The sequence below is a fragment of the Notothenia coriiceps genome, unplaced genomic scaffold (assembly GCF_000735185.1).
Source record: "Notothenia coriiceps isolate Sejong01 unplaced genomic scaffold, NC01 NC01_scaffold00010968, whole genome shotgun sequence".
Taxonomy (NCBI): domain Eukaryota; kingdom Metazoa; phylum Chordata; class Actinopteri; order Perciformes; family Nototheniidae; genus Notothenia; species Notothenia coriiceps.
The window spans coordinates 96,375-117,500 of record NW_011343669.1 but is presented as its reverse complement, the minus strand read 5'-3'; the positions used below and the strand labels follow the sequence as shown (position 1 = coordinate 117,500).

At 39.4% G+C, this 21,126-nt stretch overlaps 2 protein-coding genes across 3 annotated transcripts; both read right to left on the bottom strand.

The window, feature by feature from the left end:
• Nucleotides 1–554: 554 nt before the first annotated feature.
• On the bottom strand, nt 555–11,030 carry LOC104946322 (circularly permutated Ras protein 1-like). 2 transcript variants are annotated; one of them, XM_010772120.1, is made up of 21 exons: nt 10,966–11,030; nt 10,585–10,689; nt 9,187–9,414; nt 8,315–8,545; nt 8,101–8,229; nt 7,935–8,006; nt 7,762–7,832; nt 6,821–7,000; nt 6,690–6,731; nt 5,821–5,910; nt 5,553–5,704; nt 5,388–5,469; nt 4,583–4,713; nt 4,341–4,425; nt 4,140–4,246; nt 3,635–3,747; nt 3,116–3,233; nt 2,476–2,616; nt 1,843–1,936; nt 1,741–1,767; nt 555–1,632 (listed from the first exon to the last, which is right to left on the bottom strand). In XM_010772120.1, the coding sequence occupies exons 2-21, from the start codon at nt 10,667–10,669 to the stop codon at nt 1,543–1,545; spliced, it is 2,268 nt and encodes a 755-aa protein (XP_010770422.1). In that variant the 5' UTR covers nt 10,670–10,689; nt 10,966–11,030; the 3' UTR covers nt 555–1,542. The 2 variants fall into 2 exon arrangements, with proteins under 2 accessions (XP_010770422.1, XP_010770423.1); XM_010772121.1 differs by having other exon boundaries at nt 6,821–6,985.
• A 758-nt stretch (nt 11,031–11,788) lies between these two features.
• LOC104946321 (protein kinase C and casein kinase substrate in neurons protein 1-like) lies at nt 11,789–19,445 on the bottom strand. Its single transcript, XM_010772119.1, has 11 exons — nt 19,295–19,445; nt 18,992–19,167; nt 17,881–17,949; nt 17,615–17,771; nt 17,188–17,423; nt 16,281–16,436; nt 15,733–15,908; nt 15,160–15,280; nt 14,334–14,401; nt 14,140–14,219; nt 11,789–12,826 (listed from the first exon to the last, which is right to left on the bottom strand). The coding sequence occupies exons 3-11, from the start codon at nt 17,935–17,937 to the stop codon at nt 12,714–12,716; spliced, it is 1,164 nt and encodes a 387-aa protein (XP_010770421.1). The 5' UTR covers nt 17,938–17,949; nt 18,992–19,167; nt 19,295–19,445; the 3' UTR covers nt 11,789–12,713.
• Between the last annotated feature and the right edge of the window lie 1,681 nt (nt 19,446–21,126).

The following is a 21,126-nucleotide window of genomic DNA, read 5'->3' as shown; positions in this document are numbered from 1 at the left end:
TAAGCCAGATTGAAAGGGACATGATCTGTCTCAAATATGTTATCAGAAGTGGTTTGTTTTTGCTTCCAAATACCTGACACATTCTGCATTAAAGAAAGTGCTCATTAATGGCCCATTTCAGAATCATGTATATCGTATGTAATAATATTCAGTGATAAAATAATATTTACATGACTTCAATATTGTAGCCTAAAAAGGTGCAAATCTGTAACTCATAACTTAAATTAATAAATAGATTTCTCCAAAAAAGGTAGTGTAATAAGAAGTATACTAAATTGAAATAGAAGTATCCTAAACATGGTATTAAAGAACAGGACTTGAGTAAATGTATTTAGTTACATTTTTTAATTTAATTTAATTTTACCTTTATTTAACCAGGATAGGTATCATTGAGATTAAAAATCTCTTTTTCAAGAGAGTCCTGGCCCAAGAATGGTAACAGCACAGTTTCAGACAGTTTTAAAGTTACAAACAATTAAAAAACACACAATCACAACGCAGTCATACACCAAGTTTAGCCAAAGCATTTACAGACACAGCGGCCTGCTTCGAGGTCAGTTAAAGTTGCTTTGAGTGTTTCTAATGAGACCAGCTCTCTGAGTTTCAGCTCAGTTTGAAGCAGGTTCCAAGCTTGAGGGGCAGTGTAACTGAACGCCCTTTTCCCAAGTTCAGTACGGACCTTTGGTACAGTTAAAAGGAAAAAGTTCTCTGAGCGAAGCCGATAGGATCCAGTGCATTTTTTATTTATGTACATACTTAGATAAGGGGGAAGAGCACCAAGAATAGCCTTATATATAAGGATGTGCCAATGTTTCAGTCTACGCGTGGTCAGGGAAGACCATCCAACACGAGTGTATAGATTGCAGTGGTGCGTTAAGGATCTGAGGTTTGTGATGAATCTCAGTGCACCGTGGTAGACCGCTGTTAAGGCTATGGCATCTAATCCTGTATGCTCTCCATTGCTCACTAACACTTTTTTATTGACCCTTTTTTTCTGATTTGAAATATATAAATTATATGAACACCTTCTCACTATCTTTGCATTGATGCCTTTTCTTAACCTTATTCAGAGAATATATTTAAACAACAATAATGTATGATTAAATGTTCTTTTGCTTTGCCAAGTCTGGTGCCAGAGACTACATTCATTACAATTACATTCTCATAATTAAAACTTCACTAACTGTTGAAGGTTTATTAGTTGTGTGCTGTGTTTTTGCTGACATAGCGTCAGCTGCTGATTGTGTTTCTGAGTCAGGTTTTCCAGTGTTTTGGTTGGTGGTTCATTCACGCCCATGAGCACTGCACTGCATCAGCAGTTTTGATGCAACGCTGAAAGAAATCTTTTGAAGTCTCACTCTGAGAAATGAGTCTCTTTATGACCGTGTTTTATGTTGATACGCTGCGTTACATTATTTATATTGTGAACTATTCCAGGGATCTTCATTCAGCCAGATCAGCCAGTCAGAGTCAAACTGCAATCCTTTCCATTCATGACTTGAGTTGCTTCCAGCGAGATGAAAGGTGGAGGCTGACTGTTGGCTAGAGTTTATGTTCATTCTTCCGCGAGATGGACTTCCTGTTGCTGTGCTTCATGGTGTAGAGAAGTGCTGCACCAGCGTCTGTTAGAGACTGGTGGGAGGAGAGTCAAAGTAGGAATTAACAGCAGAAGTTATGCAAAACCAGAAAAGTATTAAAGTAATAAAACATTTTAATTTACAAGGACATGAAAGGGATTACCTGTGAGTCGGAAACAACTGATTTTCTCTGGAAAAACAAAAGGATAAAGTTAAATTATGCAATTTTAACCAACATGAAACTTCAAACACTGTATAAACTCACCCTTGTGAAGTTATGTATGTTGTTGTATATAGGCTCCATGGTTTTAACCCATTCTTGGTATGTTTGATGGTCCTCTGCACTGCTATTGTGCTCTCTGCAAACAGACAGACTCACTTTAAGTACAGTTTCTGCAGCCCAAAGAATACTGCATCTAATAAACAGCATGCGTTCAAGTATACATTATACAATTAAATAACATGATGCAACACTTTATTACTGACCCACCCAGTTTATTGGGCAAGGATCAGAGACACCCTACCATTTTACTGCTGATATATGTTTTTCTTTGAAAGCTTTAACAACAGTAAACCGTTTTAACCAGTTTGAGGTAATAATAATGGTCTTTAAAGCATACAAATGAAGAGCAAGCTGATTTAGTTGCCTCTGTTTCAATTTCTGTAATCGAATTCAAGTGTCATAATGCCATCTAAATCCATTATTGATCATAGCCTTTGATCCTTTCTTATTTTATTCACTTGCACTATTGGACTTGTCTTTATTTCTGTCGTTCTCTATGGGTGTATAGAACTGCATTAACCCTCATTAAATTCATCTATCAAGCATTAAGCAGTTCTTGCTCTACACGTTGGCCACACGTCGGAGTTTTCCACACCCAAACACCCCGGTCCTCACATGGCTCTCTCGATCAGCTTCCTCTGCAGCTCTCCTTCCCTCCTGGCGTCCAGGAAGCGTCCTCTGACAGCCAGAGCGGCGCTGGCCTGAGACGAGTTGAGCTGAATGATGGCCAAAGAGAGGGAGGACAGGGCGGCCGAGCTGAGGAGGAACACACACACTTTGTTATGAGAGTGCTTACCGCTGAAGCCTTCCCATTGTATTATGTACACACACACACACACACACACACACACACACACACACACACACACACACACACACACACACACAGGCCACTTTGTATCAGCTCAGAATATGAATTGCACGACCTTCATGAGGAATATGAAGCAGGCAGACTGAGTGGAGAGGTTTACTGTGTGACCAAATGTTAGAACGGATACATGGTGAAAGGCTCCTGTTTCTCAGCAACAGCCAGTCTGCTTTGCCTCAGGGTTTACTGAGATTGGAATAAAATAATACATCTAATCAAAATTGTTGTCCTCAGGGTGAAAACGCCTCGTTGATTAAAGATTTAAGAAGGTAATGACTTGTTTAAGATTACAAGGAGTAGGCCGTAAGCATGCAGCTCATTGGTGTGATGGAATCTTAAACCCCAAAAGTAAGAGAAGCTCAGTTATTATGGAAACGTCTTCATCACCTGTCATCAGTAACCTCTCGGTCTGCAGTGATCACTCTGAGCACCGTCCGTCCTCTCCTCTGACGGTACCTGATCTGCAGCTGGATGGAAACATGGCTGCCAGAGGCCGGCGCCAACACTGGAGAGAAGCACAACAATATATTTAGAGTCCAGGGTTTTTGGAGCACAGAGGAAAAACATGTTTATTATGTGTGTTAGAATGAAAGTACACTTTGTCAAATACTGTAATTTTCCCCCTAGACTTTCAATTGACACTTAACAAATAAGAAAAACAGACGATATAATTAGATGATATGACCCAGTACTACTAATCTAGTTTCAAAGTTAGAATCCCAAATTGGTTCCACATTGACAAACCAAAATGCTCTTACATGTTTTTGTTAGTTTCAATAACAGAACCATTTTTAATAATATATCATTAGAGACATGGTCAGACATGGATTCAGATTTAGGGTCTGCAGTGAGACAATGTCATGAATGTCAATGTCAACATCCATTGACATACAAGTTGTTTCTCACCCTCTGTGTCCTGTTCACTGGCTCCAAACTGGAAGGTGATCTCTGTGTCTGGATCCACGTTCCCCACCTGTCGGGTCACTTTGTGTCCGGCCTCCCTCTCTCCTCTCATGGGCCTGGAACAAGAGAGAACATCAGTCAACGCTTGGTCAAAATTTAAAAAGCATTCATGTGCAAAATAGACCACTTTTAGAAGTATTTTTATTGAAGGTAAATACAGTGCAGATGTTCTTTTGGATACATTGATTTATTAATTTCACTATTCATTTGTTCTGCCATTACATTTTCCCCTCACTTCCTTGTCTAAATAAAGACCCTAACATTACAATAATAATACAAAAATAATAACAATGAATAATAATAAAAAAGTAATATTAATAATATCAAATAACATCTAATAGAGTAAAAATAAAAATAAAATCTAATAAAGTAAAATAAAATAGATTAATTAGTGAAATACAATTAAATGTAATTATATAAAATCAAATAAATTCAGTGCAGATCTTACAGTGATTGTGGCAGCAGTAATGTGACGGTGCAGTGTGTAGCTATCGTCCTGTTCTCGATAATGTGTTCGAACTCTGAGTGCAGCTTGTTGGGGCTGGCTATCACCACCTAAGGGACAAAACACATAGACAGATGAGCAAAATAGTACATTCAAAGAAAAATACTAGCACACATAAATCTGACTAACGCTGAAGCATCTTACTGTCCCTCCGGTGCGATCAGCCAGTCGGCCCAGCTCATCCAGCCGACAGTCTGTTCCCTCAATGGACAGCACAGACACGGTCACACTGGAGGAACAATGACATATCAGCATGACGTTCATTACAGCTCAAACACATTTGTCAGGAGCACACACATCTGTCTACAGTTTTTTTTCCCACAGTTTATTATCTATTGTAAAGCTTGTTCCACACTTGAAACTGATGATTTGATGTGTTCACAGACCCCTGATTGGCTGCGTAGAGCCCCAGCTCCTGGTAGAAGATGGTGGATGAGAGGAGGGTGCAAGCGTCAAGATCCTCGACCTCCAGGTTCCCCAGCTCTGTGTTGGCCTTCCCATCTGTACAGATAATCACCTTCAAAATCAGCAGGGATGGCAGGTCAGGAATTAGTTGTTTTTTTAGACAAAAGACACAGACAAAGAAAATAAAAACATCTTACCAGTCATGCATTTAATGTTAATTTAGGAAAATGATATAAGATAATCAGGAAAGTGTATTCAATTAAAAGTAAAAGAAATGAAGAAAAGTATCCCCTCTAACTGTTCTACACTATCTTTTTTTAATAGATATTATTATTTCTAATACATTTATATAAAAGCAGGAGTTTGCTGTTGTAGTTGGTTTCAGTGGAGGTGATTTTTAAAAGAACTGTATTAAAGCAATTTATTATTCATTACATTGCATTATGGATTATTCTGTTAATTATTTTTGAATTAACGGTTACAATTTTTATAAAGACTCTGACAAAAATACTACAGACAAACCTAAAAATAAAAAAATAATAGTAATTAAATTACATTATAATCAAGTTAGATAATTAAAAGAAAAAACAGCAAATATTTGAAATATGTATTTGAACATTTGGCACCATGAAATATTATTGAATGAAAAATGACTGCAAAAAAACCATAAACAGTTGCTCTTATTGTCAAACTCTTTATATGTTTTATGTGCAAACCTGATAATATCTAGAAACTAAACCTGTTAGATAAATACACAGTATAGGGTCAGACTAGTAGCAGACTTACCTTGGACCCCGGCTGTCTGGAGGCTATTGCGATGGAGAGGAGAGCAGCTGGACCCAGAGCCGTTGTCCCGCCTTCAGATAGTCTTTCAACAAGAGGAAACACATACATTATATATTAAACAAAACAAGTGATTGTAACCTAATCAGTGCTTCTTTTTCTCTTTACCCCATAACTTGTTTCTGTAAGTATTCCCTAGTCTGTGAGAGAGGAGGAGGCGTGGGGAAACTGGCTGCAGCCTCTTTCAGGAAGTTGCAGTCAATCAACTCTGCATTGCTCAGAGAGTGTGACGTGAAAATCTCGTTTCCATGCATCGTCACCTGTTCACAGCAGGGGGGAAGGAAAGCCACAAGGATGACTTGTATTTATTTATACTTTAAATCTGAGGAGAATATTTAAATCTTGTGAGACCAGGATCACTTTTTCGTGCATGTACCTGATAGTTGAAGGTGATGAGTCCCACTCTCATGCCAGGCTGCTGTTCACTCAGTCTCTGAACACACTGCAGCACGGCCTCCTGGACAAACTGGTTGAAAACAATGATTTCTTATCATCGCTGGCATCGAAACAGAGATCTTTGTACAGCTGATATGGTGACTCTGCTGTGCATGTAGACCAGGGGTGTCAAACTCAAGGCCCGGGGGCGTGACTTCATTTTCTGTGGCCCCACAAGAGCTTGAAAAGAATATAATATGTTTATTATAGGCCAGAGTTACATGCCGATTTACAGAAGCACGTTGCCCATAAACTACATGTCCCACAATGCATCTCAAATGTGACTTTTTTTCTCAGAATTTGACTTTTTTTCTTCAAAATATGCCTTTTTCTCCAAATCTGACATTCTTTTCAAAATGTCACTTATTTTTCCACAGAATTTGGCTTTTCTTTTTAAATCATTTTGTGACATTCTCACTGAAGAGACTTGCAATTATTTGCCCCAGACTTTTGCTTTCAGACGTAGTTAATTAAGAAGTTATTACCCTATCCGATAATCATCCAATGGAGGGGCAATAATGTAATATAATACATTATTTTATATATATATTAAATATTTATATATGTATTTGTATATAGTCTTATATATAAAACTAGCCCTTTGAGTGCAACCATGATGCTAATGTGGCCCGAGATGAAATTGAGTTTGAACCCCTGATGTAGACAAACAGCATATTTCTTTAAGTCAAGTCATATGTGTTTTCTTTGAGAGCTTCACTTCGACCTCGGCCAACAGTTTGTTAAGTCTAACATTATGTTCATTTTGAGTCAAATTTTACAACAACACTTATAAATGGGATTAAAACTCACTTGAAGACGGGATTTATGGACCACATTCTCTCCCTCTGACACCTTAAAACAACAGAGATCGATGATTGAATCCTCAGCTGTTACAAATGGCCTCAACATTAATACCTCAGAGTCGGATGGTGTGGATATACCTCGGCGGTGGTGCTCATGGAGCCTGAGATGTCGATGCAGAGGAGCAGCAGAGGGTCAGCGGCACCCAGGGGCTTTTCATCAGGACAGAGAGAAAACAGGCCATCCCGGTGACCAGTTAGAGGACACTGTGGCTCCCAAGACCCACAGAAGTAACAGTCCTTTACCTGAAATAAATATAACTTTTACAGAGAAATAACCAACATTAACTGAAATCTACGGAAGCCGTGAGAGGCAATCTTGGTCATCCAAGTTATATATAAATAGTTTTATGTCCCGTGTTTATAATGTATGAACATTTGAAGACAAGTTTTTTTCTCGATATTATATTATTATTATATTATTTCTTTCTTTAAAAGATTGGAGAAAAACTAGGTTTCTATAAGTTGTTCGTTGGTTTCTCATTTAGGCCACGACATGTTTTGAATAAGTCTAGAATCTATGTTTTCCAGCCAAAAGAACAACATGAAAGAACTAATACGTAACTTTCTAACACACACTAAATGTACAATGTGTTTAGAGAAATTAAAACTCACTTGGAGGAAAACATAAATGCTTTTAGTACCATTTAAAACTTTGTGCAGAGATGCACTTCAGCGTCTTGTGGCCGATATTAGTATTACAACATCAACAAAAATTCACCTGCAAAAAGCTTTCTTTTCCCACTTTCTTTTACATATTTAAAAAAAAAAAGAATGTTAAAAATGCAATCATCAGATTTTTTTTCTTCTCATTTTTCTCTCAGGGCTTCCATGCTAAATCTTGCACTCTGTATCAATCAAAGATGGTTTGATCAATAATGATTACGCCTGTCATGCACAGTATTTGTGGTAATTACAAGGAGACATACAGTTATTATTCACATTTGAAATCAATGACTCTCAAGCTGCCACTTATCAGTATCAGGATGAATATCGAGTGAAATACAGCATGTAGTAATTACGTTTCTATGGCCTGAGTCCAGCACAGAGCCACACTGTGAGCAGGAAGTGGGTTCCCCTTGTGTGATCTGCCCTGGAAATATGCCAAACATCAGTCATCATAAACCAAATGAATTGGAAATCAAACTAGATTATTGATAAAAAAGATTTATGGTGATCATAAAAGTATACTGACCTCTTTCTTCAGAGAGTAATTTCCCTAAACTGACAAGAAGCACGTTAGGATTTCCCGAAAGAGGACTCTTATCTGTTGAGAAAAGAGAATTAAAATAATCATTGATGGTGTAAAACATCATATAGTCTTAATGTTTTGACACCAAGAGGGAGATAGTTTCAATTACCTTTAGGTGATGGGATAAGCGGCGAGTCTGTTTTCTGAGGTGATGAGGGAGATGATTGAGAGGTGGGTAGCAGCACTAAGTACAACGGCATTGACTTCATGAACGAAGGCCTCGGAGGAAGTGGTGGGACTGATGTTTGAGAGCAGAATGAAACTGGGATTATCTGTCTGTACTTAAAAATGAATACAAATAGAGATATACGTTGTCTGTTTACCTAGTGCCTTGGTTAACCCGTTGTTGGTATCAGTGGGCGGCTTCACCTCGCCCCCCGCGCCTTCAGGGGTGGTGTACGAGTATGTTGGGTCCCAGAGACATGCGTTTGAATCTGGCTCATCTTTCGGGAGGTCGTAGGTAAATGCCTGACTGTTAGTGCTGGAGGAGTCGAACGGCTGGCGGGGAGGGGAGTGTCTGGTGGATGATGGTTTCATGTGTGGTGGAAGAAGAGCTGAGTGCAGATAGGAGTGGTGTTAGAGAGGACATATTACCCGCATTTTCAGGTTTCATATTTGTATTTTGCGCCTCTACTGTGACATGTCTCCATGCTTTAATGTTAAAAAAAGTCTTCATTTTTCCTGCAGCACCTCTTTTCACCCTCTGTCTGAAACCAGAGTCCAGTCTGCTCAGATTGGTTAGCCTTCAGGCTCTGTTGGGATTGGTCAACCGTTAGAGATGTCCCGCCCCTTAGACTAAGTACATGTTAATGGTCTGCCTTGGCTAAAATCCCAAAGTTACCTCCGGAGGATGTTTCTCTCCCACACCCTCTTTGTGATATCAGACAGTAACATTGGCGCTTCTATTGGCTAGCGCTCCAACACATTGTACGTGATTGGCTAAGGGGCGGGACATCTCTAAGCAGAGCCGGCCAGCTAACTAATCAGAGCAGACTGGGCTCTGGTTTCAGACAGAGGGTGAAAAGAGGGGCTGCAGCACAGGCAGTATGAGAAAAATAAAGAAATGTTTGAACATTTAACCTTTTAAATATTTCATAAAGGAACAAAATACAAATATGAACCTGAAAGTGTGCATAATAAGACCTTTTTAAGATTATACCATACATTAACACAAATACTGCTGCATCCACAGTACCTGTTCTACGAGGAGGTGTTGGAGATGCTTTTGGTTTATTGTGAAATTCTTCATTTTCATAGAAAACAGTAGGCTTCACAGCCTTCTTCACATTCTTGGTCTTTTCCAACTGCTCGATAACCTTTAGAAGAGGTCGGAGGGGTTTTGGTGATTTGGCCTCGGCAGAGTTTGTTGGAGGAGGAGGGGGAGGACTGCGAGGACGCATCCGGTTTACAGGAGGGAGAAGAGCTAAAAAGGCATACAAAACAAACGTATAGTGGCTGTTAATCTGAGAATAGCTTCTTGCAAGAGAAATGTGAGCTCAGAGAAAACAACTGGTGGCAGCGATGACCTTTGTGCTGTGAAGAAAATGTGACTCAGGTGGCAGATGGCTTTTTCCGAGAAAAGCAAAGTATCTGAAAGGAATTTCTCCTTCTAAGGAAGACAGCAGAGGTTGTGTGTGTCAATGATTGCATAACGCATACTTAACCAAACAAGCAGTCACTCAGCCGCTCGGATGAAAGCCAATGTCGTTATGAATTAGCAATAATGTTGTGATCATATATTGGATTTTACTTCTTTAATCTCTCTCTCAACGTGTTCAACAATTTTTCCAGAATAACTTTTAAATCCTGCAGAGAATGGGACTGACAGCAGGTGACGTGGCAATGATAGACGTAGAGACTGTACACAGTAAAGCTTAGTGTCTCTTTGCTGAATTTTCTTCAAACTGGTGAGTCAACAGAGAAAGTATTTGAGTCTGAGACTGACGGTCCTGACAGCTGCCTCAATTCTTATTCAACTTCCCCAGGCCGATGCATTTCTACTGTATGAAGCTGTCATTGCTATTCTGCACCTGTCCACCTGCTCACCTGTGTCTCTCTGTTTCAGTTTTTATAGCAGCCTCTTATCCAACAGTCAGATTGTTAACATTGCTTCTTGCCTTTTATTTCCAGTTTCTTCTACCTGAGCTAAAATCTCTACCTGTCTTTACCTTTCCCATGCTCTTTAAATGTAAACCTATGGATGTTCAGATACATGGTTTCTTTGCTTGTAAGTGTATGTATCATCTACTAATAAAATCCTTAAACTGATCATGTCTGCCTGTTTGGATCCTTGTTCTGTCTGACTTCTACCCCACAACTACTTAGTGGCCATAGAGAGATAACATAAATAAATCAAGGCCACCATTTGTTGAAGTTTGCACGGAAGATCTCTATAACTTTTGTATATAACACTAACATCTGTTGATTCTTTAGATACTCCACTGATACTGCATTGAACATATATGTGCCTAGTGATCTTTTGAATTTAGACAAATAAACTGTAAAATGGACCCAGAGATTTGACATATGTGGTTTTAAACAAAAATGATTGTTTTACATTTTGTGTGGCTGCAGTGTTTTAAAGAAATCCCACCTGAGAGCTTGATGACATTGGATTGTTGGCCGTTCTTCTGACTCACTGCGGGCGGCACATAAACAAACCCACAAGAAAATTCCATTGTGATAGCCTACTACCTACCTGTAAGAGAAAGGACATTAGGTGACACCTTATGACACATTCAACGGTAATACATTAAAGTCTTAACACATAAAACACCTGATTACAGTGAGGTGCAAAACAATCACAGCACAATGTCTTTCTAGGGAACATTGAGTTTCTAATACGTTGACTCGCCTTTAAAGACGTTTCAATACAAAAATGAAACCTTACAATGCAGCCAACATGTGTCTATTTATATCTGCAATATAAAATGAACATATCCTGTAAAAATAAGCAAATTTAAGACATACTTACACATGAGAGTCCTTTAAATCCTGTCAGTACAGTACAACCGTAAACATGAAACCTTCCCAGGTCTCAGAAATGTTTCAAAGACTGTGTGACGGTTTGTCATCCCTCACTTTGTGTCACAGACATGTCGTCCAACAGGTTCCTTTCCTTAAGAGTCTGTTGTAATACCACTCTAGTGTGTACAAAGCTGAGAGGCTGGCTGGTTAGTCAGAGATTTATGGTATATTGCCTAACATTAGTTAAACATTTCATTAATGTAAATACAAATGGGTGGAAGATTAAAAGCTGATTTGTGAAACAGTGCAGTAAAATGTGAAAGGTCAAGATGATAAATGTCCCCATAAAAGTTAAAGAATATCCAACACTGACTGTCCTGTAAAATTATTTCATGAACACATACAGTATCTTGCTAGTTTTATGTTTGTGATAAATCATTAATGTTCCTATTTATGTAAAATATGAGCGTATTCATGGTAGCATTTAAAATCACATTAGATAATGGCTGTATATTTATATGTTTCCATTAAAGTATGGCCAGGACTTCTAGGACATGAGGCTAGAAAAAATAAATATCTAAATGGAAAAGCACATTTTAAATCACTTTATATAGTTTTTGTTTGCTGTATTAAAGTATTTTCTTGGCTTCTGTTTGGTTAATCTAATTAAATGTATAGGCTTATAGCCATATGTATTGTAAAACAAGTGACTGCAAAATAAATTACAAACGCAACATATATATTATATAATTGAAATATTTGTAATTTATTTGAAAAGGATGGTACATATTCACACATTTCATGGCTTCTTATCTCTTGGTTTTTGTCTCAAAATATAAGAAATTAACAATATTGAGTCTACAGCAGTGATCGCCTCTGTGAGGCTGCAATAAGGCACAGCGGTGCTTTGAGCTACATGCTAACATCAGCATGCTAACAGGCACACACTGCTAATGCTAGCAAGGAGGTGATTAGCAGATACAATATTTACCATCTTCAGCATCTTAGATAAGCATATTAGCATGCTAACATGTAACTAACTTTGACCTGTTTGTAGAGATTCGTTTAAAAGTCAAGAGATCACAAGTGGTTCATCCTCATTGCACTTTGAATGACTTTTACAAATATATTATCAATTCATTTGATAGTTGCTGAGATTATCCAGTCCATATGAACATTCTGGACCAACCAATCGACATAACATTGCCATCCATTGCTAGGACACATAGCTAGCATCATAACAACAACAAATTGCCGAACAAAATTGAATTAGAGGCTAAACCATTACACTTTTATTTTGAAAATCCATTCCCTCAGTCATGTGCCTCTATAATACTTTTGATAAGTAAACATTAACCTTGTGTGCTCCCATCATTGTAAACCTGGGCAAACCTCATGTATCATTATCAGCTCTCCTCAAATAAAGTGAGCAAATAAATATTCTCTCTGTTGTTTCTTTTTAACATGCACACATGCGATGCAAACACACGTGCACACTCACACATATACACATACAGCTCCTGCACAAGCAGTACATTTTGTCTTTAATAAGTTAATTCATATTGCAGAAGTACTCAAGGTTAACTCAATAATTTTACATTTGAAAAATACCTGGGAACAGATTACTGTATATCTGACTTTAACTCAGAATCAGTGTGACAAAGATATAACATAATAACAACTATTATTTTATAGAAGACTTAAAATCGAACTGTTTGTGAGAGTTTAGGACATAGTTTATTATAAAGTGAGACGTCATTCTGCGACTTCCACGTAGTTTGCCGGGTAGAAGCCCTCCTTCCCTCCGCTCAGGACGCCTCGACACCAGCCCTGGTCATCCTCCTCTTCGACCTTCAGGAACACCTCGCCTGGGAGCACAGAAAATGAAAGTCCTTTAATCTATCTGATAAAATAATACATGATTATAATAAAGAGTTATGCATGTCATGAAACACATTACTTTTATTTCCAACTATATCTAAATCTATAGCCTAGTTTCAACCAGGTTAAAATCCTGTGTTGTATGTATCGCAGTGGTCTGCCTGAAGCTGTCATAAATGTACTTTTCAACTAGTTTTTAGCACCATTTTAACAAAACACTGACTTTTTTGTATGTAACTCTGTATTAAAACCTATTACTATTTAACTAAAGCAACAAAATCCTTGGTTAAACCATTGCGAACATGCCATAAGATGTTTTTACTATGAAGTAAACATTGTCAAATTTCTTCTAAAGCACATGTGTTAGACTTAATTGACTGTTGCTGTTCTCTATGCTGTTCTACACAGTTGGTTGTCTGGCTGCAAAATGCCTTGTAAATGTATAGTCTACATTTATGTTAAGATTTTCGTTTTCATATTTATACTTTTTATTTTTCAAAATACCAAACAGATCATGCATTTTAGCCATTACTCATTTCGCTCAATTTAACACTGTCTTTGCATGGGCTGATTCTGTGAGAACAGCCCCATCTACAGGCCTGGCATATGTACTACAGCATCTCCAGCGCTTTCGAACGGCAATGTCCGTGGCTGTCTCCTCCTGATTGGTGGAGTTGGCCCAATAGCCGTAGCGCCACTTCTGTGACGTCACAGAAGTGTTCAAATCTGGATCAGTCTGGATCAGATCCGTTGCAGCCCCTTTTTAAGAGATTTGGGTATGGAGGAAAATAGAGAGGGTTGTGTTTTCTGACACTTGGTGAGTTCCCTGGAACACCGGGGAAAAGTTCATTTTGCATGATAGGTCACCTTTAAAATAAGTATTCCAAGTATCTCCCTTCAAGCACATTTTGAGTCCATCTTTTTTCGTCTGTGCAGGACTTTTAATGATATTTAATCCACAAAGCAGATGTTAAAAGTTGTTCAAATGTACTCTCAGTACTGAATAAAATATCTTCTTCAAATCCCAAACTATCATACAAGAGTGCAGAAATTGGAAAAGAGGTGGCTTTAAAAGAAACATATTTGAACTGAAATACCCATAAATCCTGTTATGTAACATCAGTTAAGTGTCTGGCATCATTTTAGAGGAACTTGGATGCATTTCTCTGCATTTCTCAGATTTATACTGATACAATGGTTGTACTTGTGTAAAACAACCTTGCCTATTGTAGCTTTAAAAACACGGAATAACACTGCTGTTGTATACATTTGTGTCCCAACATCACACTCTATGTGTCACCTGCTTTAAAGGACAGCTCATCGCCCTCCTCTCCCACGTAGTCGTACATAGCTCGCACCTTCACTCCCCCGATCATCACACTAACAAGAGAAGATATGGGCGTTTGAACAGTTAGAAAATCATAATTATAACTTGCATTTTTTTTTATATTGTTCTTCAAGAAAGAGTTATGAATAAAAAGTTGAATGACTTACGGTCGGCCGTCTTTTCTTTGCTGCTCTCTTTTCTTTCTATTTAGCTTTTTTATTGGTGGCACCCATTCCTGATGGAAGAAGTACAAGTGGCAGATATTAGGAGCAAAAAGTCTACAGTAATAGCATCGCAACATAATGCAAATATCCACACATAAAAGGGTCTTGTTAATATGGGGTTTAGACATATTGCAAGAAAAACACTGCTATAAAAAGACATGCACAAACAAATAACACAACGCAAGTCGTTTGCAGACCAGTCTGTATTTTCCCTCCAACATTTTCCGCTCATAAATAAATATGACCTCCCATTTTGTCAATCACATTTATTAAACTGACTCTGAAACTTTTGTCAATTTTAAACGTTTTTTTCTGAGCAGGTTCGAATATCCTTGTTTTCTCTTGACCCCTCAGAGCCACCGTACATCAAGTAGTCATCCAAAATTCAGAAACTGATTTACTTCGTCTACAAATTCAACAAATGAAAGGATAAAGAAATGCAGGATTTAATGATTTGGCAGGTGATTGCAGAACAGCTTGGAAACAGTGATACTGATCAGAAAAACAAAGGATGCACAAAGCATTAAAAAGTATTGATTGTGCTTTAAGCAGATGAATAATGGCTTCTTGCTATTAGACCTGTTAAGGACTTGCATTATCTATTGTCCCCAAATCATAAGTCTTGAAATGTGATTCAACAAATCCAATGATAACCTGAATCGGACACAGTGTGCAATTCTTACCGTTTGACAGATACAAAAAAATGTATATAAAAAAAAAGATGCATGCATGTATTGTTTATGTATTGGAGTTAAACGTTGTAGCTTACATCTATCTTTGGCCAGTCGGTGGGCATGCCGGGTCCGTTGTTGTTCTTCCACCATTTGAGATCATCAAGCTCATTGATGGACATCAGAGTGTTGTGGAGCTCGCTGTACACCGCCTTCACACTGAAACACACACACACAAAATGTGAGAGGTTGAACTCTCTCTCCTCCCTCCCACCTCTCCCCCCTGCCCCCACTGGACTTTAACACCCCACACACACTCAGACACACAAATCCAGCCGCAGACACTTTTTACGCTGCTATGGACAGTCTTGCACTAATGTACATTTATCAAAGATATTGAAGTGACTGTTAACTTGTATATATTGATTGCTGTGCTTTTAAGATGTCTTAATGTGTGCATATGTATAAATGTGTCTGTTGATTGTGTATATATAGGTATATACATATTTGTATATATATATATGTTTTTGTATTCGGGATTGTGGGAAGCGGTATTTCCATCTCTCTGTCTGTACATAAAAACTGAAAGATTGACAATAAAGTCGACTTTGACTTGACTAAATCAACATACATTTTCAAAACTCTTGCCAAGACTTCCGATGGCTGCTCACCTCTCATTGTTGGTGATGTCCAGATGTCTGTGGATTGAGAGGAAGGCCTGCTTCAGAAAACTGATCCTCTTCCTCTCCTCCTCCTGCGACTGCTCGAATATGGCCTCCATCTCCTCCATGTAGCGAGGTGTGTAGGACGTCACATCCTCCAGCAGTTTCTCGTAGCGTTCTCGAACCTGCAGAACATTTTTATGATTAAAAAGTTGGTACGCTCCAACAGGAAGGACATGTATTTCTTTAATGAGGGCGATCTAGCTTGCATTAATCATCTGGAGCTATTTACCGTTCCCATGCTGGTCTCCATAAACACTGAGCAGAGTAACAATAACACATCTCCATACAAGGGAAAAGCTTGGAAGAGAAGCTTAAGGCTGGGGCTTGTGTTTAGAGTCGATATCACCACAGCAGCAGGCCAACAAGACTTCCTAGGAATGCATCCTAACTGTAGCATGCTGTGGGAATTTTGATTTAAAATGCTCTGAATGAAGCATTTGTCAAACTTGCTTCTGGAGTTCGGTGGTGCAGAGTGTGTGAACGTGTTTTCTCACCTTTTCTTTGTCCTCTGTGACCTTTTCTCTGGCATCAAGGAATTTTTGCTTTTTCTCCGGGCTGGTCTGAGGGTTTTCGATAGCTTGTTTCTCTTTGTCCAGGGCGTTGTGCTCCCTCTGACACGACTTGTGATATGCAACTCGGGCCTTCTCCAGCTGTCGAAAACACATTCACACACATGCATATTATTACCTTGAATGGAGAAGTTTTAAATGTGGGGACATTTGCATATTCTTTTTTTGTATCCGAGTTAAATATGGCCTGGAGGTATTTAGCTTAGCTTAGCTTAAAGACAGGGGGAAACCTCTAGCTTGGCTCTGAGCAAAGTAATAATATCATATTGGTTGGATTTGTGCAAAAAAACATATAGAGTCGGGCCTAGAAAGAAACTTCCTGTAACCAAAACTTAAAACATCTCTCTATAAATAACACTTCAACATTTAGTTGATACACTGGATACATTTTTGCACAGCATTGTATTTTGCATTCAAAGAGTCAACATTATCTTCTCAAAGTTCATTTCATTTGTGCAACTATCCGACAAGAGAGTCAATAAACTACACGTTTTTAAATGTTGCACTATTCTTTTAAACCATATATTGAAAAACCATTTTCCCGTGCATAAAAAATAATATCACTAGGTCTACTAATAACTTTTTAATTCTGAGCTTTAGCAGATGGAGTTGCCAAATAAAAGAGACCGTGAGATAAAGCTAAATGCTAACATTATAGCAAGTAGATTAAAGAGTGGGTTGTGGATTGTGTGTAAAACTACCATTGCCAATTATAACCACTAGATANCACACCCACACACACACACACACACACACACACACACACACACACACACACACACACACACACACACACACACACACACACACACACACACACACACACACACACCTTCATCAGCTTTTTGGACCAGGGTTTCTGCGCACGTGAAAAGCTTGTCTTGTTGCCGTGGCTCTCACTGAACCCACAGAAGAGTTTCTTTGGGAAGGTCTCTTTCTGCCAGGTCTTCACCCGGTCCCCTTCCTCTGCTGTGAGCGACTGAGAGATGGAGGAGTGGAGCGCTGACAGACGCTCGGTGGAGGTGAAGAAACACTGCCACGCCCTCATGAGGGAGCCATAAAGCGGCCCTGGGGAGGAAAGCAAAAAAAGACTGAGGAATGAAAAAACACAGAGCACAGAGGTGAGTCATGGAACCAAAAGAGAAATAATGACCTCCATTTGTTTCAAATCAAGAGTTCATGTTAACTTGACGACAGCTACATGAGAAAGGCCTGTTCTCTGTTTAAAGGATCCCCAACATGCTGCTTCTCATACTCACGAGAATCCACTATAGTTTTCCACTTATTGCTCCACTGGTTCAGCTGCTGGGCGTACTGCTTTTCTACTTTAGCTCTCTCATTGAAGCAGGCCACGATGTCGTTGCAGGCCTGGAAGGACTTCTCAGTTCGATGCACTGTACGCACATAGTTCCCTGGCTGTGAGAAGGGAAACATTGTAAGAAAAACCAGCAGAACGCAAGTTGTGCCACATTGTTTTTCCTTTTGTTGGTAGTTGTCTTGGATGTAATCATAAATATATCCTCACCATCCAGAAGCTCTGTCTCTTGGCATCTTGGGTCGGCTCTTTGGGAAGGCTCGCCATTATTGTCTGTCTCTGAAAGCAAAGGTTGGCTGGTTATGTTGAACAAGAGACTTGCTCGACTGGTTAAAATGCAAAACGAGTGAATGAATGAGCGCTTTTATTGGCAGAGGAGTCACATTAAAAACCATGCAACAGGTTGAACGTCTACACGGTGTAATGGGCAGATACAGCATGGTTCCTCATAAACAAAGCCCTTCCCTCTGAATGACGAGTAATTGGCGGCTGCAACCGTGTGTATTTCTGAGCTTATTGCCATAACAACTTGGCATAGGTGTTATTTACGCTGTACAGGGCGTAGATACATCCAAGGAGCCCCCTGTGTGAGTAAGGGGAGTGTCATGCAGTGGCAGACTGGAATTCACAGGGTGCGATCTGCCAGTAGGAATAGAGCAGCTGCTCCAGCATTCTTCCTGCTGCCTTCCCAAAATAAACAGCAGGGAAAGGTCATCTTTCCCATTGCTCTGACTAATACAAGGCCTATTAGAAACCAACTGTCTCCCACTCTCGCTCCTCCTGCCATTCGATTCATGACACATGATCATGTGTGCCTAATGGGAATGCAGGAGAATAACTGTCCAGATAGCAGGCATTTTTGCACAGTGTGTAAAAGCAAATTACATTAAAAGGAGATTGAACAAAAGAATTGGAGATTCATGCACAAACACGCAAAGGAAGGAGTTGCATTCCGGCCTATTTCTGTCTTGGTAACGCTTCGACACATTGCTGGCTGAGCAATATGAAAGTGACTAACCACACCTCATCACAAGACTGAGCATGACAGCGAGTCAGGCTCATCTACGACTCTTTCCCTCAGCTTGCTGTTGCTAATGCGTATATATATATGTTCTTGTTATTTTAACAGTTGCAAGTGGAAATATAGCAGGGAGTCACTGAACACTTTTTTTTTTCAGAGAAGATGTTTGAAATTCACAGCACATCTTCATATTTGATCACACAGAATCATTCATATCAAAGTATTAAGGAAAAGCCTCAGTGCACATGTCATAAAGAATCAATAAGTGGCAACAGAGCGGTCATGCCTCGGAGAACTTACATTTCTCTCTGGATCACCAGTGATTACTCAAGTGACCACTTGTTACTGTAGTTCTGCTGAGGATTCTCTCTCCATTCCTCTGTCCGTCTCCCCCTCTCTCCCAGGCTGCCTCTCTCCCCTTTCACTGACCCAATTCTCCCCTGGCACTTAAAGTTACACACACACACGTTGTTGATCTGAAAGTGGGCGTGAGACAAAGAGGTGAAGCAAGCAAGCAGAACAAATAAATTAAACAAATCAGAGCATTTGCATGATAGTCACTAATTGGCTTCAGGGCAAAGAAAGAGGGAGGAAGACACTTACCTTTCCTGCTCTCCTCCCCCGTATGTATGCTGGGAGATTCTAGCTTACAGTCATACACTTTTCTGTCCTCTTTCGCCTACTTTAACCCCATCCTTCTGGCTTCACTCCCTATCAGCTCTTTTGACTGTCACCCTCTCACTTTCTCTCCACTCTGTTGCTACAAAAACAGCTGGAAAAATCCCCCTCCTTCCCCCCTCTCTCTCTCCATGCCCGTCCCTCCCTCTGGCTCTCGATATGGTGCTAATGAGACCTTCATTTTGACCGTTCGCTGTCAAAGAAATGTGTCAGGGTGGCACAAAGTCATGTGAGCTTATTAGTGAGTGTGTGACAGCGGTGGGGAGGGGGGGATGTCCTGTGAACTGTGACCCTTTGTGACCTTCCTCTCTGCAGTCAGGCCTAGAAAGAAGACATGTCAAAGTGTTTAGAGCATGTTCACACACACACTGTTTACTTTTTGCTGGGTTTTACTCTTCCCGATATCAGCCAGAAGTTAAAACAGAACACCAGAGTTATGCCGTAAGTCTGGTTTCTGTTTCCCAGCTTTTTCTTTAGATAAAGGCTGTGTATAATCAGACTTTTTAAACAGCCACTAACTCATAACAGCTTACACAAAACCAGAGAATTGCAAGACCATTTACCGCCTACCATACGGTTATTTTCTCCCGTTTCTCAATGGTCGCAGAGGTTTAATATTGGGTATGTGTTCCTCTAGGCTCCATGGAATAGGCTGCCCTTACATGTAAGAGAAAATAAGTGACAAACGCCACATTTGAAACTTGTAGTGTAACTTTATCATTGTACTTTTTGGGGAATATTTTTGCATTTAGCATTTATTTATCTGGTTTGTTCTTATTATGATGTTGCAGAATCTGTTCTATTACATCAAATACACAATGGACATCAGCTTGGCCTCCTTTACTGTTTGTAGTTACATTGTGTATTATTTAAAGGGGACCTATCATGTAAAATGCATTTTGTGATGTCTTTTATACATAAATATGTGTCCCCGGTGCGTCGGGGAACTCACGCAGCGTCAGAAAATAAAACCCTCTCTCTTTTCCTCCGTACCCAAATCTTTTAAAAAAGGGGGTACAATGAGCGGATACAGATTTGCTGCCGATCTGACGTCAAAATCGGCAGCGGACCCACAGAAAGTTGCTATCAGAAACAATGCCTGACGTGTTTTGGACGTAATCTTGTCTTTGTTTACATTAGCAAGCCTCGCTAACACTCAGAGCTAACCTGTAGGCCTACTGGAGAGCAGAGCACATGTGTTTAAAAAGCAGGAAATAAAAAAAGGAACTCACCTTGTGATAAACCCACAAGAGAAAAAGCATTTGAGCTCCATACTGTTTCAGACATAATCTTTGATGTGGTTTAGAACAGGATGGCGTTTTATCACAGCAGAATTTAACTTTATCTCCGGTAGAATTCTGATCAGGCATNCCGCATAAACAAAAAGTTTGAGAACCCCTGCTGTAGAGCACATATGTTTAAAGAGCAGGAAATAAAAAAAGGAACTCACCTTGTGATAAACCCGCACGAGAAAAAGCATTTGAGCTCCATACTATTTCAGAAATAATCCTTGATGTGGTTTAGAACAGGATGGACGTTTTATCACTAGCAGAATTTAACTTTATCTCCGGTAGAATTCTGATCAGGCATTAGCTCCGCCTCCTTTTTTTTTTTTTTAAAGCTAAGGACGCGTTTCTCTAACACGGCTGCAAAAGAGGGGTATGAGCAGTAGCCTATGAGGGATGGCTACAATGGGTGATCTGTTTGGTATTTCAAGCAAAAAACTACACAGACATGTTTTGTATTGGTATGGCCCT

Excerpts from the sequence above, each read along its gene's own strand:
- LOC104946322 (XM_010772120.1), bottom strand. The coding sequence starts at position 10,669 with ATGGAATTTTCTTGTGGGTTTGTTTATGTGCCGCCCGCAGTGAGTCAG. Across the intron at positions 7,001-7,761 it reads TGGACTCAGGCCATAGAAAC|TTATATTTATTTCAGGTAAA; the intron begins GTAATTACTACA and ends TCTCTGTAAAAG. Across the intron at positions 4,247-4,340 it reads CTGATCGCACCGGAGGGACA|GTGGTGATAGCCAGCCCCAA; the intron begins GTAAGATGCTTC and ends TTTGTCCCTTAG.
- LOC104946321 (XM_010772119.1), bottom strand. The coding sequence starts at position 17,937 with ATGGCGAGCCTTCCCAAAGAGCCGACCCAAGATGCCAAGAGACAGAGC. Across the intron at positions 14,402-15,159 it reads CCGACTGGCCAAAGATAGAT|GAATGGGTGCCACCAATAAA; the intron begins GTAAGCTACAAC and ends TTCTTCCATCAG. Across the intron at positions 12,827-14,139 it reads TGAGCTGTCCTTTAAAGCAG|GCGAGGTGTTCCTGAAGGTC; the intron begins GTGACACATAGA and ends CTGTGCTCCCAG.